This window comes from Lissotriton vulgaris, chromosome 5 (genome assembly GCF_964263255.1).
Source record: "Lissotriton vulgaris chromosome 5, aLisVul1.2, whole genome shotgun sequence".
NCBI classification, from domain to species: domain Eukaryota; kingdom Metazoa; phylum Chordata; class Amphibia; order Caudata; family Salamandridae; genus Lissotriton; species Lissotriton vulgaris.
In genome coordinates, this window is record NC_141693.1 from 804,570,603 (window position 1) to 804,597,763 (window position 27,161).

At 43.5% G+C, this 27,161-nt stretch overlaps 1 protein-coding gene across 1 annotated transcript in view; it reads right to left on the bottom strand.

Moving 5' to 3' along the window:
• Positions 1 to 993: 993 nt before the first annotated feature.
• The window catches only part of DNAJB12 (DnaJ heat shock protein family (Hsp40) member B12), a 266,802-nt gene continuing 240,634 nt past the window's right edge, over positions 994 to 27,161 (bottom strand). The window contains exons 8-9 of the mRNA XM_086922276.1: positions 12,484 to 12,637; positions 994 to 1,621 (exon numbers count right to left, since the gene is read on the bottom strand). Coding sequence (XP_086778402.1) covers positions 12,516 to 12,637 — 122 coding nt within the window. The 3' untranslated portion in view covers positions 994 to 1,621; positions 12,484 to 12,515. The remainder of the gene's footprint in view (positions 1,622 to 12,483; positions 12,638 to 27,161) is intronic.

Here is a 27,161-nt window from a genome sequence, read left to right on the forward strand (position 1 = left end):
GAGAACATATAATTGCAAATGCATAATTTTTACTGTTGCTAATCACGGAGCACAGTGTCCAAAAATTGTTCTACCAGCACCACAGCACACATGCCTGACACAACTACCATAGAGGCAGCAGGATGTGAAACCATCAAGGAGAAGATGCCTTCAACAGCAGTGGAGGAGATGAGCCGCAGAAGTTTCTGGCAGTAGACAAACTGGCACACAGCCACTGTGAAAAGATCAGAACTAGACAGTGAGAATGCACACCAAGACCAGCGGGTGACTAGGAGGCATAAGAATGAGGGAAGCCCGCATGGAGGGTCGCTACGTTTGGGGGAGAGAATGAGACCCAGGGAGGGAGAGCAGCAGAGGAGGAAGAGTGAAGACATAGCAGGACCAAGAAGAAGACTTGGATAGCGAAGAAGCACAAAGGGAGAGTTGGTCCCACTGCAGAGCCAGAGAAGAGAGCCGGCACTCTGCGTGGGGCCATGAACACACACTTGCATGGTCTTTGCTGGCTCAGTGCTCATTTCACTATTAATTACATACATAGTTCATACAGTGTTGTCTCCTTCGCTCACATTTCACACCAGTGCGCATGTTAACAAAGAGTCAGAAAAAAAAAAGGTTGGAGAACACAATGCTTCTAAAATTAACACAGCAAATAATAAAATGGAAGATGCTGCCATGGCTTTCTACCACAACTATCATCCGACATGAAGAAAAGGAGATCCTAGCACTTTAGACAAACATGGTGCTGGATCTGAGAGGTATTTAAGGACATGATACACGCTAACTCTTTGAATCTAATGTTAAAAAACAAGTATCTGAACACAGTTGTGCATTTCTACAATTTTCCTGGCATGCAGGAACTATTCAGTGCAAGTTAAAATGTGACACAATCAGATACAAACTCTTCTCTCATAGGCTGATATATTTTATGAGGCACCAACAACTTGAGGCACCAGCAACTTGCAGCGCAACAATTTTCCGTCTGAAAAAAATGTATTCAAAGTGATTCTAGCTTTATTAAATATGATCAATCATTTGCAGTCATTTAAATAGGAAAGATTCACAGAGGTGGGGGAGGGCGGGAACTGGCAGCATCAGCACAGTCTGGTTCACATATTACAATTCATTCGGGCAGGCACTGGTTAAATTTTAACAAGCCCCTGCCTAGCTTTTCTTCCTTTTTTTTTTAAAGTACAACATATATACAGCTATAAATTAATTCTAAATAGATTTGTTTCTGCTTCGCTTATTTATTTCTTTACATTTCAGTTTTCTTCTAAAAAACACTTCTGATTTCCATTCCGCTCGAAGTGACCAGTGCAGTCGCAGGAAAGCTTTCATTGTCCAGTTCTCTATAATCTCGGTTTGTTGTCAAGAGATCTGGTGTCCTAAGCGAGTGAAGCGACTGCAGAAGTCTAGAAATGGAGACACGAAGACTGGTAAGACGCACGGCAGCTTTTACATTCTGTCCTATCTGCTCTCTAAAGCAACTAACGTTGAAAGAGGGCAGCTGCGCGCTGCTAATGTTCCAGATCCATGAAGGTTACTTTTTATGCTTTTTACATAAAGTCTGTTAACTTGGCTCAGAGGACTTCACCAAAAGTCTCCAGGTATTCCAGAAAGTCTGTGGGGGAAAAACAAAAAAGAAGTTAAAATGTTGGAAGCTGATTGTAGACTAAGACGATACAGTATATGTTCGATAAGATCACCAGTGTGGGTGTTTTGAAGATTTTTTTTTAACATTGACCAATCAGAGGTACATCAGCATATATTAATCAAAGCTGTTGATTTAAGATCTAAAGGAGGGGTGTTCAACGTCGGTGCTCAAGGACTGGAAAACGGTTAGATATTCGGGATTTCCACATCGCATAAATGTGCAAGCTATGACTTTACGTGGAAATCATTACCGCAGACCTTGGCTATCCAGAAAATCTGGCACTGATCTAGCTCTCAGGGAAAGAACAGTAGCCCTGATATTAATGCTTTGTAAGTAGTCAGCTTGAAATACAGCACGTTCCAAGGAATCTGACAACTCGAAACAAAGTCAAAAACGTGTTAATTGAAAAATATGTTTCTTCAATTTACTTTTATTAGCCATGCCTTCCTAGGAACATGGTCTTGGATGCTGAGGATATTAAAAATGTTGCAGGATCCAATCCTTCATCAATCCACAATCTTGCTTCATCCCTTTTTACTATGGTTTATGCCAGTTGTATAAATCTATGACATATTTCGTTTTTTCATCCCAATTAGCTCATTTGACTTAATAAGAGTTAATTTTTACCATAACCAACTACACCATTGTGCTTTTATACAGCCTTTGACAGTAGTCTACAGTAACAGTAAGTACAGCTTTATTCGATTTTTTCAAGTAGAATCATAAAAGCACAACAAATACGTCAATTGAAAATTCATATACATGGTTGTTACAAATAGGTGCTTACTTAGACAATTAAAAAACATTTGTTTAGGAAACGGAATAAAACACCAGTTATTATAAATTTAAGATCCAATATCATCAAACAACGATAGGCATCAAGGTATCGGGGAGGGAAATGTTTTACCACATAGATTTACGGTACCTTATAACCGATTTTAAAAAACATGAAACGGCGAAAATAACATGGTCATCTTCTAGCTGTATAAGAACAACAGGAGAAGACCCATAAACCTCGTTTGGATGGGTGTGTCGTGTAAGAAAAAACAATTCCCAACAGGTATCATGCAAAGACAGTTTCAATAATGTATGCAATATGCATTACACAAAGGAAGAAACCAAGGAGTCGTTTGAATTTTTTGAAAAAAAGGCAGTATTATTCACCAAGAGGCAGAAGGGAATGGTCTTTCACATGACAATTCAGTTAAAACAGCACTGTACAGAGCAGATCATGTGACAACCCAGTGGCACTTGGTGCAAGGTGCTATATACAATTGGTGATAGTGAAGGTGCAAGTGCTAAAGTGAACAGCGTGATTGACGCATGAACATCAAATAATAGCTACACAAAAACAAGTTGTAATCACTTAGAATAAGATTTGTCAAAAATTGAACAGGAGCACAAAACGTGATATGCGTCATATGATTCAAGCTGTGAAGTCGACGGCGTTTCGACCCCCTTTAGTCGGGATCGTCATCAGGACAGGGTTGTCGATGGAACCAGTGCTGTGGGCGAGAGAAGCAAACAAAATAAGTGATGGACCGAATGTGGATCAATGTCACACATTCAACCCAGTCCAAAGATCTGGGCCAAAATCCATCGTTTTTTTGCACTCCACACCACCCTGGGTTAGACAATGGCGATATGCAATTCAGCTCTGACCCTGTGCCCCATGGGAACAGTCCAGTCCGAACTACAAAAGCCATGTCCTTCCCAGAACGGAATCAAGCATCCGAGGACCGGACCGGTTTCGAGGTAACACCTCTCATCAGCCCGGCTAGCTTGACTCCAGTGGTGTGGAGTGCCTGGGACCCACGTCTGAGCATCCCCAGCGCACCTATGGCGGCAATTGCAAACAAAATAAGTGATGGACCGAATGTGGATCAATGTCACACATTCAACCCAGTCCAAAGATCTGGGCCAAAATCCATAGTTTTTTTGCACTCCACACCACCCTGGGTTAGACAATGGCGATATGCAAATCAGCTCTGACCCTGTGCCCCATGGGAACAGTCCAGTCCGAACTACAAAAGCCATGTCCTTCCCAGAACGGAATCAAGCATCCGAGGACCAGACCGGTTTCGAGGTAACACCTCTCATCAGCCCGGCTAGCTTGACTCCAGTGGTGTGGAGTGCCTGGGACCCACGTCTGAGCATCCCCAGCGCACCTATGGCGGCAATTGCAAACAAAATAAGTGATGGACCGAATGTGGATCAATGTCACACATTCAACCCAGTCCAAAGATCTGGGCCAAAATCCATCGTTTTTTTGCACTCCACACCACCCTGGGTTAGACAATGGCGATATGCAAATCAGCTCTGACCCTGTGCCCCATGGGAACAGTCCAGTCCGAACTACAAAAGCCATGTCCTTCCCAGAACGGAATCAAGCATCCGAGGACCGGACCGGTTTCGAGGTAACACCTCTCATCAGCCCGGCTAGCTTGACTCCAGTGGTGTGGAGTGCCTGGGACCCACGTCTGAGCATCCCCAGCGCACCTATGGCGGCAATTGCAAACAAAATAAGTGATGGACCGAATGTGGATCAATGTCACACATTCAACCCAGTCCAAAGATCTGGGCCAAAATCCATCGTTTTTTTGCACTCCACACCACCCTGGGTTAGACAATGGCGATATGCAAATCAGCTCTGACCCTGTGCCCCATGGGAACAGTCCAGTCCGAACTACAAAAGCCATGTCCTTCCCAGAACGGAATCAAGCATCCGAGGACCGGACCGGTTTCGAGGTAACACCTCTCATCAGCCCGGCTAGCTTGACTCCAGTGGTGTGGAGTGCCTGGGACCCACGTCTGAGCATCCCCAGCGCACCTATGGCGGCAATTGCAAACAAAATAAGTGATGGACCGAATGTGGATCAATGTCACACATTCAACCCAGTCCAAAGATCTGGGCCAAAATCCATCGTTTTTTTGCACTCCACACCACCCTGGGTTAGACAATGGCGATATTCAAATCAGCTCTGACCCTGTGCCCCATGGGAACAGTCCAGTCCGAACTACAAAAGCCATGTCCTTCCCAGAACGGAATCAAGCATCCGAGGACCGGACCGGTTTCGAGGTAACACCTCTCATCAGCCCGGCTAGCTTGACTCCAGTGGTGTGGAGTGCCTGGGACCCACGTCTGAGCATCCCCAGCGCACCTATGGCGGCAATTGCAAACAAAATAAGTGATGGACCGAATGTGGATCAATGTCACACATGTCAAGAGTTGGACAATTGGATATAATTCATTCCAATTGTCCAACTCTTGACATTTACACTTACTGTAGTCACCCCCAACCAACACTCCAACTACTCCCTGCTCCGGCCCCCACCCCCACCACGCCACATCCACATCTAGACTTTCACTGCTCTGATACTCATACCTGACCACTCACCCACCAACCTACCCACCCCACTCCATGCCCCAGTCCTCGGTCTCCCGCTCAAATTGCCCTTCTCTCGCCCACAGCACTGGTTCCATCGACAACCCTGTCCTGATGACGATCCCGACTAAAGGGGATCGAAACGCTGTCGACTTCACAGCTTGAATCATATGACGCATATCACGTTTTGTGCTCCTGTTCAATTTTTGACAAATCTTATTCTAAGTGATTACAACTTGTTTTTGTGGAGCTATTATTTGATGTAAATACTTTAGTTCATGCGTCAATCACGCTGTTCACTTTAGCACTTGCACCTTCACTATCACCAATTGTATATAGCACCTTCCACCAAGTGCCACTGGGTTGTCACATGATCTGCTCTGTACAGTGCTGTTTTAACTGTATTGTCATGTGAAAGACCATTCCCTTCTGCCTCTTGGTGAATAATACTGCCTTTTTTTCAAAAAATTCAAATGACTCCTTGGTTTCTTCCTTTGTGTAATGCATATTGCATACATTATTGAAACTGTCTTTGCATGATACCTGTTGGGAATTGTTTTTTCTTACACATCTTCTAGCTGTAGCAGTTTTTGAAAGGCTGGTCTGCAGTTTCTTAAGCCCCATCGGATTAATAAAGGTTTCAAAAATTGTTGTCTAGGGTTGGTATATAGTTTGCAAAAAAACATTATGTGTATGTTAGATTGCACTGCGATGTTATCGCATGAACAGACCAACTTACTGGATGACCAGTAGTTCATGTCAGGTAAGGTGACCATGCGATAAAAAGTCCCCAAACGCAGACGAGACAGAAGCATTCGGTGATATGGGCTGGGGACAACAGTCAGGTAGGTTTGCAAGCCTTCGTTGGGGGTAATTTCCTGGAAACTTAAGACTGTGTGTTTTAGTTTTTCAAGGTTCCATCTCGCAGTTTCTAGGTGGATGGTTATCATTTTTTTAAGAACTGATCTTGGGATACCCTCCATGGTTCTTGGGTTTTCAAAGTACTCTGGGTGTCCCAGCTCGGTAAATGTTGATCTTACATATGTTAACCATCTAAAGTTAGCAACCCCATCTAAGGCCACACAGTCTTCTATGAGGTCCCTGTTGAAACTAGCTTTGTGTGTTACCCACACCTTATGCCACAGCAGGATTGGGGACATCTTAATAGTGTCACTAAGGTATTTAACTCCTGCCTCAATATGCGCCATGAATGTAGAGGTACTTTTCGGCACTCCCAATAGGTAGCAGATAAATTGATTTTCGCAACCCTGCAGGGAGTGATCCTTCTCAATGCCCCATAAGCCCGCACCATAGGTGGCTGTTGAAGCACATTTAGCCCGATAGATCTGGATCAGCTCCTTAATCGGCTTACCACCAAGTCTGTCAGAAAAAGCTTGCAAGGCGCCTATGGTGTGGATGAACGCCAGCTTTCTGGCTGCAATCGCAGGCTTCCAGCGGCAACGTCTGTCAAACAGAACTCCTAGATAGCAAAACTTATCAGTGGGAGCTATTTTTTGTTTATCCAGGAATATATTACAAGGGGCTCTATTATGCTTCCTGGTGCATGGCATGGTAAATGTATGACAGTAGTCTATATTTAGCAGATCTTTAGAATTTCCACTCTATAACAATTTCAGTGATTAGACATCTGCCTCTGAATGGACTGGTATAGTACATGGTAAGGACAAGAGCAACTTGCCGCCATCATGGGAGTGGAGATGTGGTGTTGGCTGGGGCCCCCACCACCGCCCAAGCATGCTAAGAGAACAGGTGCAGACGCTATCCACGGCCATAAACATGTGGGTGGGGAGGTGTTGCCTATCAATGCACAACCTTGAAGAGACACCATCTGAGACAGGGTTGAGTGAATCAGAGAAAAGTGTTGCCTCAGTTAACCTCACGACTGTCACGTCACAGACTATGGATGACATTGCCTGACCCCAACTGTAGACAGACTTCCAGGGGCCACAAGAGGTGGTTTCCAAGACCTGATGTGCATGTGAGCCTCCCCGAAGCAAAACAAAATGCGTCAAGATGTCCGTTTTCTTTCTACCCTCCCCAGGGGTTTCATTGAGCCTAAACCACCGCACTGGGGTTCTCTGAGCGTAACAGGCTCGATGAGGGTGGCCCGGGTGGCATACTACACCTAAGCAGAGATTGATTCCAGAAGGGTCATACACTTCCCCCCTTTTTGCTTGATGCACACGGTCTACAAGAGAGCTGATCGTCGAAGGTTGGCTTCCACCCTCATTCTCCAGGAGAACGGATGTATGTGGCGGCATTCAGACTACAGGTCCAAGCGAGCGGGAGTGAATGTTGTTTGTTTGGGTAGGTAGATGTTGCTTTGCCATCTTGGGATTGGGAATTCTGTTCTTAATTTTTTATAAGCCATGCAGCATGATTGGGGCCTGCCCAGAGTGCAGACTATCCCTTGCACTAGTGCACCTAGCAGATATGCCTCTTACTCCCATGCCTGCCATTCCTCCATCGGACTATGGCTAATGTATGTCTAGATTAGTTTCTCACATGGAATGTCGAAGGGACGTGGGACAGCGCCTAGGAGATATGCAGTGAAAACAATACATTAAGAGACAGGACACCCAGATAGTATTCCTCCAAGAAACGCACATACCCAAGGGAGAGGACATACATTTACAAAAACGATGGTGGGGCCAATGTTACAGCACCACACACTCAGTTTATGCTAGAGGGGCCCTTATATGGATTAGGCCCTCAGTGCCTTTTAGGACTATGACTGTCCATGTATAGGGACAACTAGTTGACAGACATATACATCTAGGGAGTATTTATGCTCTGAATGTGGCGTAACAGCCATTTGTGGCATGTCTCTCCACCATATTGACCAGATAGGCACACTTACCCTAAGTTATAGGATGGGATTTTAATTGTGTACTGAACCCACAGCTGGACTGTTCGTACCCTACTTTGCTGACCTCCCCTATGGTAGATGCTGCGACTTACCTATTTCAGTGGCTTGCGCAATGGTCCCTAGTGGATAGGTGGCACGTACTACACTCAAGATACCAGGGAATATTCATATAATTCGTCGCCACATGAGCTTTGACTGCATTCTCTGGCACTATGCCACACAGCAGAATGCTACGGAATAGAGTATTTTGGGAAAACCCTGTCAGACTGCAATGCACTACAGCTCCAATTAACGTGAGGAACACCACTCCCTCCAGTACTAACTTGGTGATTGTAACCTGCTGCGTTAGAGGATTTGGTATTCTGGGGCTTTACTAACACCACCCAATCAAATTACCTAGTAGACAACTGGGGCACTGCTACAGTAAGGCTGACTGAGTGGGAAGCACCGACGGAGGTGATATGGGGTCACTGCATGCATACTATGGTGGGCGAATGAGCTACCCTTGACCGAAAACTGGCACTGACAGAAACCTTGCTATGTGCCCTTGGCAATTGTGCGAGATGACCCCACTGAGAGGCCTGCTTTGTCCGAAGTGAGAGAGCGGAATGTCCACCACATTGAATCACTGCAGTGTGTAGACTTTAGGGCATGCCAGGCGAAAAGACACGCTGAGGGCTATAAACCAGGCCGACTCCTGGCATGGTTACTTAAGAGCGGCTCAGCAACCCCATCAGCAAGCGTGATGTGGGTAGCTGCGACACAGCTCGCCATTAGTCAAACTGGTATACAGGCAGCGCTCACTGCCTATTATCTTTTAATATATGATCCCCTGCAGAGGACTGAAAGGTCCAAATCTGAGACTTCCTCACCAAAATTATAAAGCCTGTCATTGCGCTGATAGGGAGAGCAGATCTTCACCCCCCCCCCCATTATAGAACAGGAAATCCAAGGAGCAATCTGACAAGTTGCTGTAAGTAAGAAACAATGACTGGATGGGCTACCTATTGAATATTACAAATCATATGAAGCACTAGTGATCTCAAAGATGTTAAACTATGCCTCGCCCTCACTACGGGGCGATTGTTAGTCTTGCTTCCTAAGCCATGGCGAGTCCCTTTGGAACTGATATCATACAAGCCCCTACTGATGATAGGTATGGACTATAAAAAACAGAGAAAAATCTTAGCAGTGAGGCTACTTGAACACCTAACACACCTGGTCATCTGGATCAAAAAGAATTCCCACCAGGTTAGTCCACAACACTCAATGTCCGCAGACTCTATAAAGTACTGGAAAGTGTGTCCAGCCAGTGGCCCTACGTGGCGTGTGTAGTACTGGAGCAGCAAAAAGTGTTTGAAACAGTGGACTAGGAGTACATGTTTGCAACATAGAGCGCAATGGGCACGGACGGTAGATTACAGCGGTTCATAAGGCCCCTATATTTGGAGCCCACAGCACCAGTGAAAATAGGGCAATGTGTCTCACCCCCTTTCACAAGAGTAAAGGCACAAGTCAGGGCTGCCCCTCTCCCAACTGCTGTTTGCCCTGCAATTGAGCCATTAGAGCAGAGACTCAGACAGCTGGGTCAGAACTGGGGCACACCACAGGCGGGGGACGAAGCATGTGGTCTTGCCATATGCAGACGATGATTTGATTTATCTGAGAGAATAGCGAGTATTGTAGCATAATTTGAAGCCGCTTCGTGCCTTGGTGTTAAATGGTCGAAACCTTGTTTGTTTAGGATGCGGATCGTACCTACCTTTATAGTATGGCGAGCGGCGGGCTGGGCCTTTATAAACGTAGAAACGCTAGGGAAGTCACAATCCGCTTTATTGATTTGGCGTTGTTGATGGTCTGCAGAATGGTTACCATGCATTGGAAGGCCAGTGGGTTGCCTGGGATGGGACACTGGCAAGCCGCATTGCTTAAGTGGGGTAGGGCCGAAGCAGAGGCGCTGAGACGGGATGAGGCACATGGACTGCAAAAGAGGCCCACCGCAGCAAACTGAAAAGGTTTACTAGACACCCTACAGGTGCTTCAGGCTGTGGTAGGCGGTACAGGATAAAAAGTTAATATTACACATGCATAACATACAAGAGGTTCCTCCTCAGAATTACAAATCATGATCTCCCATTTCAGCAAAATTTGATTCTTAGGAAACAATTTCTCAACCAAAGGTCCCAAACTATGGAATGTACTACAAAAACATAATTCATCTCCCGACAAATACTTCTGTTTTGGAAACCTGCTCAAAACCTGTCTCTTTCAAAAGAGCAACATTGCAAAAAAAATAGTCCATAACCTACGAAACCTACTCGTCCATTAAGTGGCTCCTAACAATTACAACTCACTCCCTGATTTCAACTAAGCGCAAATTGGAGGAAACAATTCCTCAACAAAGATACCCAAGTAGGGAATGCAAGGCCAAGATACATTCAGTCCATCCACAACCAATCCTCTTGAGAGAATCAGCTCACAACTTGGCTGTTGCCCAAAGGGACAACACTAAGGACAACCAGGTTGCCAAGAACTTACAAAAGGGGATGATAACCGACCTCTTGAAATTCAACCCATTAAAAACGGAGTTCCTGCTAATCTCACAAAACAGTGCAATCCTGGATTACCTCCTGTAGCTTCCTTTACTGTAAACTATCTATCATTATTGGTGCTATACTGCTGGGTTTCATTCTTGGTAAGAGACTACTAGGCAGACGTACTTATTTTTCATACAGCACAGCAACCACATTTGCTGTGCTACACTGTGCATGGGAGAAAACACAGTGCAGAGCCCTATCAACTAATATTGGCCTGCTGCTGATGTCAACACCAGAACTGGTGCACTGGTTAGGCTGCTTTACCTAGACAACTCAGAAGGATCACACACACTGGATGTGTGCTGTGCACTTCAGCACACGTGCAATACTTGGGTTTATTGAGAAAAGTCTGCTCCGTCTATCTTAGTAGATCCTACTTTGCTTCAAAAGATATGAGCATTTGCACTAATCCCCCACAAGTAACACCCCCTTTATTCAAAGTGACGAAAACTACTTTTGGCAGGGAAGAGTGCACTATTCTCATGCAAATTAACTTTTGTGCTGCAAAGTAAAAACCTATGTGTTGCGCTGTGTTACTTTGCATTGGTGCAAAGCCTTAGAACATCTGGACGAAAAACGCCAGGAGTGGTGAGGTTCGGGTGGTGGGGGGGTGGGTGGGGTAGGGGGATTGTGAAGCTGACAGACGACGAGGTAAAATAAAATATTTAAAAAAAACATTGTGCTTTAACGCGAAAGGCAAGTGGTTTCCTTTTTCAAAAATGTTATTATTTTACATCATCAGTTGACTTGTCCCCATACCAGCTCCCTCGCCCCACCGTTCTTACCTGCATGGGCCGCTCCTGATTAAACCATTGGAATGTTGAGCGCTCCGTGGAAGACAATGGAGTGCTTCGGGCTTTTTACAAATTAGAACATTCTGCCCTTTAGGGGCGGAATGTTCTAATAGCCTTAGAGCCGTCCGTGGTGGTCTCTACCGGTATTAAAGGCCCACTCTCTTTTTAAAGGCCCTTGCCTTGGAACTTTAAGGGTGGAGCGGGTCTTTAATGGCCGGTAGAGCCCGCTACGTTAATGTCTGCTGACACAAATGTGTACCATGCAGATCACAGAACTGTATTTTATGTGAATAGATCAGTTATGTCGCCTCCCAAGCCCCCCACCCCCAGTCTTTCATTATCCAAATTTGCTAAAAAGGGTTTGGTAACAATACATTCCTATTAGTAAAGCAAACCCTAACCATTGTAGTAAATTTTATATCCTGAGTTTGTACTTCTCCAGACCAAACACTCATAAAATATACTGCTTTCCAGTAAGGCGGACGTGATTCCTACACCTTGTAATTCTCATTGTCTTCTGTCTTCTGTAACATTTGCTATAGACTGATTTACACACGTTTCACTCGTCTGAGTAGAATGTGTGATGTAAAGTTTTGACAACCTACACTGGTATGAGAGGCGCTATAAAACAAATGAAATGCATGTGAAAGAGGGTCTATGGAGAGATGAGGGGCACTACTTGAGGGAGGTAGTGAGGGAATCCGTGGAGAAGTGGGGCATGGGGGCCTGAGGGGAGGGTGAAAAGATTGTTTGTTGCACCGGGTGACACCAATGCTAAAGCCGGCCCTGATTGTAGGATGTTGTATAAGAATAAGCATGGCTTCCAAAGCATGCTCACCATTATGAAGAATAACAGGATGACAGCCTTTTGAAAAGTTTGCGCAGTTTTCATGAAGGGATGTGCACACTGTGCATTTAACAAGCTAAAAAAAAATTAAGGCCATATACAAATCAATTGCACACAAGTGGATTTACTGCTCAATCATTCACGCACCAGCAATTTATACAGAGTTTCAATAAGAGATGTTCCCCAAAAGAAGCTAACAATATTTGAGAACTACACTCCAGAGGTTGTCTCTGTTAAGCCCAGAAAAACGTTTTAAAAACCAAATGCTCATACGTTTCCACTTAATATAGCTCTAAAAAAAGATAAAGCGCTTACACTTAAAACTACGAGGAGATGTCTGACTGGATCTAGCCGTGCATGGAGGCCTGAACTTCAGATAGTCTGCTACAGCTGGGGGTGCCCATTCTTTGTGCTCTTTGATAGAGATCTGAATCTCCAAAATAACGCGCCCTGTACAGCAAGCCTTCCTCTGCAATAAAAAAGAAAAGAGAACATTGTGAAACACAACCTTATATCAACAACATGCCACCATAGAAACTCTTGAAAATCCTATACACACACATATACATATATATATATATATATATATATATATATATATCTATATATATACACACATATATAGTTTCTCAAAAATTTAAGGCCTCAGTGGAAGTACAGTGCTAAGCCTGTTTCCGTTTGATTCCACACTGGCTGCGAATTGCACCCACTATGGAAGTTTTGCAAGCAAAATAGTCTAAATTTCCAGTTTGCGCATGTGTAAACGTATATCCCCATTCCAACATTATAAACTTGGATTTATGCGTAAAAAGAAAACGCCGAATACCATACCCGCAATACCAGTATTTAGCAGTTGTTCTGGTTTTATTAAAGGCACGGAGTACAGTATTGTACGTCTTCATTGGTTGCTTAATATATAGCAACCAGGCTTTAAAAAGACATATACAAGTTTCAATACCTAAAACACCAGGGAAAAGACCCCCCAAACAGTGATGTGTGAACAAATAATATTAAGGGGTAATGAATTCCAGTCCTCACTATATCATGTTGTGAAAGTCCTTCAGATGTGTTGAACCAAGTAACCCTTACTGGGTCGTTGTAGACTTCTGTGATGAAGACGATGAGGATGCAGTCTGAGAAAGCCTGTTGACATTCAGGGCAGACCACGAAATGAATTAGTTGCTGATGAAAGATTTCCAAATTGTAGAAGCTTGCGTGCTGTGTATATGCTACAATTCCTATGTGGCCGTAACATGTAGGCATCACTATTAATCCTTTCGCTGCGGCGGCTATTCCGCCGCAGCGCTAACAGGGCGGGGCGGTCGCATGCTGGTGACAGAACCGCTCCGTCACCAGCCGCGGTTGAGCTGTGCTCGTGACGGAGCGGTTCCGTCATGGCCCGCCCCGCTCAATAGAACGCGCCGCGCAGGCGCGAAATCAGCGCGGAGCGGCGGCCGGGCCATGACGGAACCGCTCCGTCATCAGCCCAGCCCAACCGCAGCTGATGACGGAGTGGTTCCGTCATCAGCATGGAACGAGTTAAACTAGCTTTGCCTATTCTTTGCTGAACACATTTGACCCATCAAGATAAAGACGAAAAATATCCAGCTGCTTTAAAGAGACACCGCCCGGATTTTTCGGCTTTGAGTGCCATATTTGGCAGCCAGGGAGTGCACTGGAGTGAGGTGGGGGGTCATAAGAGTCTGGGGAGGGTGGTGAGAGGGCCAGATCAGTCATGAGTGGAGGGTGGCAAGTGAGGAGTCGTGGGGGAGGTGGTGGAGGTGGTGAGGGGGATGGCGGGGGATGATGGCAGGGTAAAAATCAACCACGGCAGGGTAAAATCAACACATTGATGGATGTTCTGTTTGGCAAGACTGTAAGTGTAAACAATTCCCAACAGGTATCAATAGGAAGACAGTTCAAAGGATGTATGCAATATGCATTACAATTGAAAAGAAAAGGAGTCACTGTAAATTTGAGGACAAACGGGTATTATTCACCATTTAGAAAGCTAGGCAGGTCTTTTTGCAACATCATACAGTTAAAGCAGCACTGTATACAATAAATGGGGTGACAACCCGGTGGCACTTGGTGCAAGTGGTATATACATGAATATGTACAGTGAGTAGTGACGGTAGTGCAAGTGCAGGGGTGAAAACAGCGTGGTCGGCGCAAAGTGACAGTGAAAAATACACAGAGTAATGGCTCCAGGGATTTAGGTAGTAATCACTTAAAACAAGATTCAATTCCAGGAGTACAAAACAGGTAAAGCGCCATAAAATTAGGCTGTATTGTCGACGGCGTTTCGATCCTCTTCACTCGGGATCATCATCAGGACGGGGTTGTCGGGGGAAGACAGTGAAATCCGCTGCTGTCAAAAGTCGTGCAGTCGGAAGGGCTGGAAATTAAGGTCCGGAGCTGAAAGCAGGGGTGTCTTGAGTAGACGGTGAATATCTGCGTCTGAATCAATCAGAGGTATGCCGGGTGGGTGATTCCAGGGTGTAGCTTCAGGCAATGAATGCTCCGGACCTTAATTTCCAGCCCTTCCGACTGCACGACTTTTGACAGCAGCGGATTTCACTGTCTTCCCCCGACAACCCCGTCCTGATGATGATCCCGAGTGAAGAGGATCGAAACGCCGTCGACAATACAGCCTAATTTTATGGCGCTTTACCTGTTTTGTACTCCTGGAATTGAATCTTGTTTTAAGTGATTACTACCTAAATCCCTGGAGCCATTACTCTGTGTATTTTTCACTGTCACTTTGCGCCGACCACGCTGTTTTCACCCCTGCACTTGCACTACCGTCACTACTCACTGTACATATTCATGTATATACCACTTGCACCAAGTGCCACCGGGTTGTCACCCCATTTATTGTATACAGTGCTGCTTTAACTGTATGATGTTGCAAAAAGACCTGCCTAGCTTTCTAAATGGTGAATAATACCCGTTTGTCCTCAAATTTACAGTGACTCCTTTTCTTTTCAATTGTAATGCATATTGCATACATCCTTTGAACTGTCTTCCTATTGATACCTGTTGGGAATTGTTTACACTTACAGTCTACACCCATCCCAACTTGGTTTATGGGTTCCCTCCTGTTTATCCTATAACTGTTTGGCAAGAGGCAGAGAACTGCTGCTTTAGAAATTACACCATATCAACTAGATAACGTTTTCTTAGCCTGTGCATCTCAGTTTTATGTTGCTCACACATATAAAATAACACACATCTTTCAACAAGCATTTGCAATGCAAATGGTCTCGCATTTGTTAAAGTTAGAGCTGATGGTGTTAAAAAAACCAATGTTTTTTCTTTTGGTTTTTTATTTGCAGTGGAGTTATTATATTTGCATAGCACTATTGACAATGGTATAACAAAGCAAAGTTTAATTTTTTTTTTAATTTTCAACGCCAACAGCTCTAATTTTAACAAATGCAAGACCTATTGCATTTCCTGCCACTGCATTCATTGCTGAACAGCCACGCCAGATGAGCTCTTGCCTTCTGCGCCCCTCATTTCTTCAGACGCTGCCCAACTACGTGAGCAGTCCCAGGACAAGTCGCTACCAGCAACCAGCGCACAGTTCCCCCGAATGCCGTAAGCCACGCATCCCTGCTTGGCTTCCTCACTGTACTTATCGACAACCCCGTCCTGATGACGATCCCGACGAAAGGGGATCGAAACGCCGTCGACCACAAAGCCTGAATTAAATGACGCATATGACACTTTAAGCTCTTACAAGAAAATAACTTTTTTCCAAGTGATTGTAACTTGTATTGTAATTGAAGCTGTAATTGATGTATATACTATATTCTATGCGCCACCAATGCTGTTTTTAAAAAGCACTTGCACTTTCACTTCACTTTGACTGTATATAGCACCTTGCACCAAGTGCCACTGGGTTGTCACAAGATCTAATCTTTACAGTGCTGTCTCAAACTGTAAATGTACATTGAATACCCCTTGTCCTTGGTGAATAATACCACCTCTCTTCAAAATTTAATTGACTCCTTGTTTCTGTTCTTAGTAATGTCTAAAGGCATGCACAATTGAAACTGTCTCTCAATAATACCTGTTGGGAATTGTTTTATGCTTACATATCCTGAATACAGCACGTCTCTAAGAGACAGCGAAAGCACTGCCTAGGCGAGACCTAAAAAGCAACGAGGACTACGGTTGTTTATGGAATTGTCTACTCTACTCGAGTTTTGAAGGCACTTTTGTAAAAAACAGGGGATTTTTACAAAAGTGCAGATTTTGCGATTTGTTTTGCACATTGCTAAAACACAATATACTGGGGGTCTGTTTACAGACAATCATAATTCTGATTAGGGACTGATCAGTTTTGCAGGCATCTACACTTGGGTCTCATTTTTCAGTAGGAAATAGAAAATTAAAACTAAGACAAACTGAGCCTTCTATTGTGATTATATTATGAACTATGAAACTCACTGGTTTGAACTCTGACAAAGGATTATCCTATTTCTTGAGATCATAGTATTATTTTCATGAGGTAACCTGACGAATCATTAGATATTATCCAGCATGATCTTCTTTTAATTTATTTTAATGTAGCCATATGGTATCTGTCAGAAATAGGGTATTAATTTGGGGACGGAGGGACCCCTACGAGCCCAATAAACCTTGTCTGGTTATGCCAAAACAGAGTTCTGTGAAAATCTCTGTTCAGCATCTGGTACCTATGGCACAAGCAGCAGGTAATCCCCAGAGAAGTATCTGCAAATTCAACTAGCTACAATTTTAAAATAAAGAAAACAATATAACTAAAATTCTCAAACCACTTAAAAGCATAGATAAAGATTCAATCAGAAAAAAGACACCGAGATCACCAAGAAAGGTTCAGGGGAACAATAAATATGGATTTGTAAAGATTTAAGGCAAATGGGGCTAGGAAAAAATCAAGCAATATGAAAAAACAGCAGGTAGTGGTTGACTGGGACCTAGGTACAATTTCAGGCCGACAGCAATTAAGTGGAGATTGGATACACCAAACAGGTTGCCACAGTCAAAGGGTTTAACATTTACTTAGACTCCAATGGCTGGTAAAGCATCTTCTGGCACTCCCGCAGACCTCTGACTTCTAAGGATAGGCATCTGGGCACCTGGTTCCTCACCAGCCATGTCTACGCAGGGCCTAGTCCTTTGTAGTAGGGGGGCCGTCTTTGAGTTAGGAGTCCTGCTGCTTTTTGTATCACTCGCCCAGGTATACATGGATTCAACTACTTGAACAGTGGAAAGCAATTCCAGTCCCTGGGTACCAGTAGGACACTGTGGTCCTTGAGTACTTTTGTGTGTCCTCCTTCAAGCAGGAGCCATAAATCAGAATTCTTCCAGAAAGGCATTCTTCAGATGGAGTCTTTCCAGGTCAATTAATATTCTGCAGAGATGGCGGTGGAGATGCCGGATATATATATGATGCACTAGTCAGTGCTTGGAGGAATTCTACTCAATCATAACAATTTATTCTCACTCCTCTCACATGCTTTTGCAGCACTGCCTCTTTGCCTTACTGCAAAATTACCCATGTGCCCCTGTTTCAAAATAGCAGAACTTCGCTGCCACCAAGCAGATCTGTCCTCATCTTCATGTCCGCACCTCTACCCGACAGGGCCAAAACAGGTTTTCCCTCATACTGTGACTGGAGCCTAAAGCCAAAAGAGGTAGTGCTAACGCTACCATTTAATGTGACAAACTGTTACTGTCCACTCCCAGATAGCTAATCCCTGCTAAGTGTTCAGCAGTTAACACCCAGGGGCCTTTCCTATTTCCAGAGGCAGGACACTTGGATAGGATCATTAAGTCTCCCTGCAAAGATGTTTACTCCAATTCTGAAGATGTGGTAATTGGTTGGACTGGGTTTAAGCCATTTCTGGCCCTGGCAGCCTAAAGTACATTTTTACAAAGTTCCTTTTCTACTTAAGTTATCGAAAATCTGATTTCATCATGAAGTCAGATTTTAAAAAAAAACAAAAAAAACGAAGGGCAGTTTTGCTGCAGTACAATCTTTACTACCTTGAGGGAGTTACTTAAATGAACCGACCATGGTTACCTGGGCCAACATCGAATCCGCACAGTTAGTCCATGCTGTAAAAGGGACATTTAAAAATAATTGGGGAATAAAAATGACTAACTACTATGACCATGAATATCCATTTGTGCTAGAAAATGTCAACACAAAATTACCTTATTTCATTCAACCATCTTAACCAATTAGAGAACCAATAAGTCAATATTGCATAAAAACATTCCTTGACAGTTGCAAAAAGAGTGTCTGACCTCACATCGGTAAACACAATAGAGACCGAAAAGCACTCAATCCCAAATTCAAATTGGAGCTAGTTTTAAGGAGTTTAACCTATCCGGCTAAGAGACTGCATGATAGTTGACCGATCCAAAACTAATGTGACTACTCTTTGCACATTAAAACTGTTCTTGGAACATGAGTGTTATGACGCATAAGATTCAAAATCAGGATTTAATGTAATTACTAGAAAGAGTTCTACATTTCAATTTACATGATACATGGCTCAATCATCGATCACTTTGATTGAGTTTACTCAGTTTAACAATTCAGTCGAAAATAAAGGTCGCCCAATGGGAGGTCATGCTACATATATAAGTACTAATATCACCATGAAATATACTTAACCCCAATACAATAAGACCTCAATACTATCAGTTAAAATAGATCGATGGTCACTAGAGGATCAATTCTCACTGACATTTCTTAATATCTACATTCGTCCATCAAAAAATGAGAAGAGGGAAAATAGAAGTAAGTTATTATCATTATTTTGGAGCTAATCTTAACGCACAAAGAATCATATATATTGTTAACTGGAAATTTTTATATAAATGAATTTCAGAGCTCCTGTGTTGATGATCAACTTCCTGCGCAAGATCTCATCTGGAATATACCCACCCAGGTTTTTCCATCCAGTAAGTGAAGTAATAAAACAGGCGAAAGAACCACTAGCCTGGACTCACATTTCCTCTAAATCAAATTAACTTGTTAATCATTAACTAGACAACTACAAGTGTGTCATTCTGGAGGCAAGCATGTCATTTTGGAGACATATTAGGAGTTTTAAAATAGACCATCAACCTGAAAGTGACCACTTTCCACAGACCACTGAAATAAATACTAGGCTTCTTCCGCTACCAAAAGCGAATTGCTTAGCATACTAAGTCTTTACTGAAAATCATAAGAAACCGAAGTGGGATGATTAAAATATACAGAAAACAGAAGTACAAAATGTGTAGATCTTTTCGAAAGACTGGCAAAATCAGGATAATTAACTCTCTATAGTATAGGTAGAATTTATGAAGAAACTGATAACAAAACATCCTAATGTCAAAAGAAATACAGACCACAGATTTTGCCCAGAGTAATTTTAGGCAACTGATATTAAAGATCATCAAACAGAGTTAAAGGAAGGTGAATCAAGAATTCCGAAAACCTAAGAAGAAAGACAGACGAGGATCAAATAAAGAAATCTAAGAATGGAATAACAACAAGTAAAAAAAGCTCTCTTGAGAGAAAAGAAATAATATGACAATCAATTCTGGTAAGCAAAAGAAACTGACAAGCTGGGGCTCTAGTCACTATAATGTAGTCGTTCCTCGAATACCAATCTGCAACTTTGTTTTGGCGGATTCCCAGAACGAATTTGGCTCTGATGTATGGTGCGAAAGACACAATTACCAGTGGTGCATGGAGCTTTGATTCTGCACTCCCTTAATGGTGTAAATAAGAGATGCACATGTTTGTATTCATCTGTGACCATAAACAACCTGTTGAATACTGGCCACGGTGAGCGCCCCATTCTAACAAATTTGTATACGTCTCGAACAGTAGATCTAGGTAAGATTTGATGACTCCTTTGCTTTTACAGCTCTCTTTGTCATGTAACCTCAGCATATTTCTTCTCTTGCTTTGTGATCTAAAGGAATGCTCAGCTCGTCATGAGGCACAGCGGAGCTGCCCTCGTGACGAGCTGTGATTGTCACACCACACCCATTTTTAGAACGTTCAGCACAGCGGGGAAATTATCCTCGAGTGCGAACGTTCCAACAGCTGTGACGAGCTCAGCTCGTCATGAGGGCAGCTCAACCGTCCCTCATGACAAGCTGAGATCGTCAAAAGCAGACAAGGGGCTAATGGAAAAGATTAAGGAGTCCCATTACTCTGGAACATATTTAAAGGAGGTGCATGATTTAAGTGGGAGGGACACAAGTTGTTGTTTCATTGGAGTTACTTTTGATTGAGGAAAATGCAGACTTTTGAGTCTCCCTAGAAATTCCATGTGGGTGGAAGCTCCAAGTAGGTAAAAGCATGGATAAAGGTCAGATTAACACACAAGATATTTGTTAGGTGGAATGAAGAGATTTTTGACTGACTTCGCCAAATGGATTGCAGACATTTGTTTTGTTCAGTGAAGACTCGAGTAGAAAGATATTAATCTTTTAAATATAATTTTATCAATCAAACTTTGTGTTACATGATTAATCTTCAGAGGTTTATGACCTGAAGCAATGTATTTTTTTTACTTCTCATGAAGCAAAATGTTGCTTAAATCTATTTTGCTCAGGTATGTGGGAGTATGATTTCCCTATTTTTGTTACAGTTTTGTACGGAGCACCAAAACTGATGGGACTCCTCTTTGCACATTAAAACTATTCTTGGAACATGTGTGTTATGATGCTAAAGATTCAAAATCAGGATTTAATTTCATTACTAGAAAGAGTTCTACATTTCAATTTACATGAAGCATGGTTCAATCATCAATCGCTTTGATTGAGTTTACTGCGTTTAACAATTCAGCTGGCTTTGTTCTTCTTGCTGCATATGTGTTAATTTAAAAATCAATAACATTGATTATCAAAAATAAAAAAATCTATTTTGCTGCAAAGTGGATTGTTCTGTAGTCTCTTTTTGTTGGAGATATAGAAACTCCAATTCACTGTTTAGTTTCCCAGAATATATTTGAACAGCATGCAAAGACTGATAAAGGGTTTAGAAGAACTCCATATGTAAAACTTTAACTGTCTGTAGTATGTAAGGATTGTTGAAATATATTTCCAGTTTACCATAAATAATACAATGTTGCCCCCTATTTGGTACTGGGATTGGATGGAAAGACAATGTTTTGGAGGTCCTTGGGGTTACCTTGTGCAATATTGATAGACTGTCCAAGGTATATTTGCTGGTAGGGTGAACACTGCTTCGACCAGCATTCACACAAACTATTATACCAAAGACTCTGCGCAATGAAGATAAAGGTAGATACATATTTTGAGATTTCTTTAACAAATTGGCCACAAAAATAAAGTCCATAGGTGTTGGACTTCCTCCAAAAGAAGCCAGTTTTCTCAAGGTTATGCCTGTTTTGATTGAGAGATCATTTCAGCGCTCTTGAGATATAACTGCACTGCCATTTCCCAGACAAAATGCTGCTCTCTGAACCCAGCTGGATAATTCAATGAGTCTTATTTGAGAGCTGCATTGGTTTGCTTACTATACCAACTTCAAATTCTTTGTCATGAGTTTCATGTGATTAGGAAGCTTACCATATCATAATGCCCAAGCTTGAGCTACAACATATTTTAGGTCTGCCATTCATAAAATATTATTAGTTTAGGATTAGTGGCTGGAGTACACAGGACATGGTTGTGTATCAAGGCGTTCAGGTCTGATCCTGCCCAATTTATCAAGTGGAGAGTTTAAACTTGGTCTACTATATTCAATTATCCGCTTTGCTGCGGTCGGAATTCCCCCGCTGTGTTGGAAAATTCCATGCGTGCGCTGTTCGGACGGCAACCAGCCGTCCTCTGCAATCGCCCACTGTGTTGTCAGACGGCCGGGGGCTGTCCGACGCACGAAAGCAGTTATATGATCCATTGGTGCCCACTCAGATCTTAAATGGTGTTGAGTTGAAGCTGGATCTGATAGAGGCTCTCCTGGTCCATCCAAAATATCATATTCATATTTGGAAATACACCGTCCACTTAATTTTGGTCCAAATCAATGCACTTAGTCATCTTCATCAGAATCTGAATGGCTCTCTGTATTGTATATTTGATCATCATAGTTAGTATCAGTACCTACATTCACAGTTGCAATAAAGCAGTGTGGGAGACCACTTGGCACTGCAAGCAGGGGTGCTGGTGCAGCACCCACTAAATAACAATCCTGGAGTTCAGAAGGTGTATGAGCAATAAAGATGCCTTTAAACTGTACTTTTATCTTGTCACATCTGCTTTGCCTTCGAACACAGAGGCCAAATGCCAGACTATGCCTTCTGACAAATAGCTACTAATTCTTTTTACATTGTCACTGAGGTTCACTTTTCTTTCTCTGATCGCTATGGTAGAGGAATTTTGTAAACCGAGCTATCTGACAATCTTGCTGGGGTACTGGGAGTGTTAAGGTAAGGCTGTATTTTTTCTAACACAACAGCATTTAAATACCTGTAAATTAACTGCAAAAATATTTCAAAATGTATCAGCAGTTAGGAAAGCACAAGTGAAGCACATTTTTTGTAACTCCGCGATGCAATGCAATGCAAACAAAGATTTTCATAGGATCAAAACAAATGAAACTACTACTTGATGAAACCGGAGTTCCACACATTATAGTTTATGTGCTACATAGTTTTATCAGTAAAACTGCAAGTTAGTGCAAATATTGTGGCCATTTTATTGAAACATATGCTGTCTGTAAATGACAGTGTGCTACCACTACATCATTTAGTGATAGATTTGTGACTGTGTGTTCCAATATGAACCAATGGCTACCTACTACTCTATTGCGACTCTCCTGCCAAATAGGCATGACTCATTTGCTATACCTGTTCTTTGGGCGACTATTGGATTTTTCGCCATTTCAAAGTCTTCAATGATGTAGCACAGATGACAACACTCACACCCTGAAAATTGTTCCAGAATCACTGCCTCCTGAAGTTGTTTAGGGGGCAACATTTAGCTATGGCATGCTGAAGGCTTAGCATCAAAACAGAATTACTCATCTTGTCCAACACTTTAGCTGAAGGTATGTGATTCCTCGACTGAGCATAAAGAGCCTTTGATTTAGCCGCTGCTTTATCAGGGAAGGAAAATGCTACTTACCCAGTATGCATCTGTTCTTGGAATGTAGAGCTGTTGATTCACATGCTTTGATTAGCCTGCCATCTAGTTTTGGATAAGGTTGTTTGCACTTTGTTTTTGTACGAAGAAGTCATTTACACCACGAGGTCGGTGACTCCTCCTTTTGGTGATAGTGCGCATGGGCATTGGCTCCGTTGTTAGCTTGTTTGCCGCAGAGGTTGATAATGGAGTAGTAAGAGATGTCCATGTATATATGTATCTAAGTAAGATATTTCTGCAACAGGTATAGGTACCCGGGGAGGCGGGTGGGCGCTCGTGAAGCATTGGAAATCACATGAGAGTCTAAGGGCAGCTGACCCTTGATGTAGGTAGGGTCAGCAGGGGCACGTTTATATTTTTTCTCAACTCTAGGCGTGATGATTCTTGCCCTTATAGCATCTTTATAAACCTCATCTGCATTTTGAAGCATCCCCTTAAGCATTCCGTCCATCATTAGTTTGCATAGCACTTTTCACACTATGTGGGATGGGTATGCCCAGATGTGGGCTCCTTGCTCACTGTGCCACTGGATTCAAGCTAGCCTGGCTGATGAAGGGTGGCATACCCTGAAACCGGTCCCAGGATGCTTGTTTATGGTCCAGGGAGGACCTGGCTTGGCAGTTCGGTCTGGAATGTTCCCATGAGGCACAGTATCAAGACTCATTTGCATATGGCTGGGTCCAAACTGGGATGGCATGGTGGGCAAAAGAACAATGGATTTAACCCAGATCTCTTGACTGGGTTTGAATGTATGATTCATTCTGTCCATCATTTGTTTGCATAGCACTTTTTGCCCTATGTGGGATGGGTATGCCCAGACTTGGGTCCCTTGCACACTGTGCCACTGGATTCAAGTTAGACTGGCTGATGAAGGGTGACATACCCTGAAATCGGTCCCAGGGTGCTCGTTTCCAGTCCAGGGATGACCTGGCTTGGCAGTTAGTCTGGACTGTTCCCATGAGGCACAGGGTCAAGACTGATTTAAAAATGCCAGCATTTGTAAAGCGCACAGCTGCCTCCAACGGAGGTGTCTCGGCGCTGAGGGACATCGGGGAGATTTAGCAAGCGATTGCCCAGAGTCACATGGTGCTGGGCTAACCTGCTGCCGGAGCCAGGGATCGAACCGTGAACCCTGTGCTCTGGAGTCAGGCTCCCTGGCCGCTGCGCCACACCTCTTCCATATGCATATGGCTGGGTCTAAACTGGGGTGGCATGGTGAGCAAAAGAACAATGGATTTAACCCAGATCTCTTGACTGGGGGTGAATGTATGATTCATTCAGCATTCCATCCATCATTTGTTTGCATAGCACTTTAAGCATTGGCAGTATATGGGTAGTTCTTGGAGAGGAACTTAGGGTCTCGAATAAGAAATCCTCCTCTAAAGCCTCCTGTGCAGTTCCACCCATGATAATGAGCAGCCCTGTTAAGTAGCTCAATATATCCTATATTGTCGCTGGGTGGCGAGGGTCTGGATGGATACAAGTCAGGGTCATTATCTGCGTTTGGGACAATGTCATAGTCCTCCCATGGGTCAGTATCCGGTGGCCTATCCTCATCCCCATCACCTTCAACCTGTGGGTCAGGTGATAGACGTGGTGGTAAAATTGTGGGTGTGATGAGTAAGTTGGGATAAGTGGGCGAAGGAGGTGGAATAGAAGGTGGTGAAGGGTTAGAAACCACATTTTCTCTCTTCAAAGGAATGTGGTTCTCCTCCTGTTGGCCCATCTTCCTTTTTTCAGGCAATTTGGAATGGATATGTCCAGTGTCTGGGTTTATAACCAGCTCTTTCTGTTTCAGATCTGAAGGTAGAACGTCTTACTGAGGCTCCTTTGGTGGAGACTTTTTGTCTTTGCTCGCCGTTTTCGGCATCAAACGTTTCGGTTCCAAACCCTTTGGCTCCTAAGATTTAGTCTTCGATAAAGGTGGGATGTGGACCACAACATGCTTTGATTTCGACGCTGAGCATTACAGTTCAGTGCTGGCATGGTGCAGACTCGAGCCAGAGCTGGAAGGTTTCTCTTTGTGTCTCAGTGCTGGGCCCGGGGGCGAGCACTCAAAACTTTTTCTCAGTGCCGACCTTGGCCCACAGGCAGAGGAAGACCGGAGCCTTTTTGGTCTTGTGTTGTTGCGCCAAGGGGGCTTCTGTACTCACGGTACGCTGACCCAGTGTAACTTGCTCCTCTTCTTCCATGTCAGTGTCTGCCTCGGACATGGAGACGTGTTCTGCTTCCTCGGCTCCTTGAGCTTGTAGTTCTTCCTGATTGAAATCTTCGCCGAAGATGTCCTGAATGGAGCCGCCTTGATGTTGCCATCTCGTGATGTCGAGTCTGACGGTCACAAAGCGTCTTCTTCGATCGAAAAGATCGGCATGTGTCGCACTCTTTCTCGTCGTGTTCCGGGGATAGACATAGGTTGCAAACTTCGTGCAGGACGGTGCGCAGAAACTTGGCGTGACACCTGGGACAGAGTTTGAATAAAGTCCGTTTCATCGACTGCTAGCAAGCCCGGCATGGGTAGGCCCAACGGACCTCCACAAGTTTTTTGATCGTAGGTCTTTGAGTCGAAACAATACGCAGAGAATTGGAAACTCAATTGATAACAATACCGTCGAGGGTAGTGGATTGTGTGTGGAAGGGAACCCGCAGAAAGGGTGCTGAACTGGATTGCAGCAATTCACATCAGAACCCCATGGCGGAAAAAAAAGTATCTAACATTGTAGCCGATGCCCATGCGCACTATCACTGAAAGGAGGAGTCACCTACCCCGTGACTGGAAAAGACTTCTTCGAACAAAAACAAAGTGCAAATATCCCGACCCAACACTAAATGGTAGGCTATGCACAGCATGTGATCTACAGCTCACATGTCTCAAACAATTACTTTCTGCAGCACTGTACTGCAACTACCAGCAGAGTGTCTTGGAAAATGGCATAGCATCAGCACAGGATTTTTTAATGCCTTTGACTGAGGATTGCAATGAGGAAGGAACTGCTTTTGAGAAGAAGTTGCTTCTTTAATACTTCTCTCAAATGTACTGTTAAACTTGGAAAAGTATTTGATACATTAGATAATGGCCTGTCACTGTTTTCTTCTAACACTTTGCGGACTGTCTGTTTAAGTATCAAAGTGTTTAATATTTTCAATGGTATTTCCACCTTCCTGAAGTCTGTTACATTGCAATGTACATTTTGCCACCGACAATGCACAGGGGAAATAAACAATGCAGTAGTTGCGGGTGGTAAGGCAACAGGGGCTGGAGCACAGGAACAGGGATACAAGAGGACAATCTTTGATAAAAAAAGTGAAGGCATCGAAGGTAAAAAATAAAATAAGAAAAAGGCTAAGATTGCACAACATAAGGTAGGCTGCAAAAGCTGGAATCGCATCTGGGTTGCGATCTACTAAAATGAGAGAGAAGAATGATGCTCTTCCAACAACCATTGGCAAAGCCAATAGATCTGGTATTGGCTGCCAGCCCTTTTGGTTTTGTCAACGCTTTGTTCCGTAATGGTTTTTGTAAAGCTCTATTGTTGGGGAGGAGCTGCTGGTTCCTCACTAATACAGAAAGACTTTAGGCTAAGAGCAAAAATATTTTTGGTGTCAAAAAGCACGTTGCCATATTGCGAGAAGCCTTTTGCATTACATGGAGTACTCTCCGTCTGTGAACAGATACACTCTACAACGTACCCGTTTTTGGAACAATAGTGGATATAGGTTACAATTATACATTATTGGGAAAACTATTTTCTGAAGAATTACCGATATCGTAAATATTTTGCCCTGAGGAAGTCGGTGGGTGTTGACCCTATGACAAAACACGT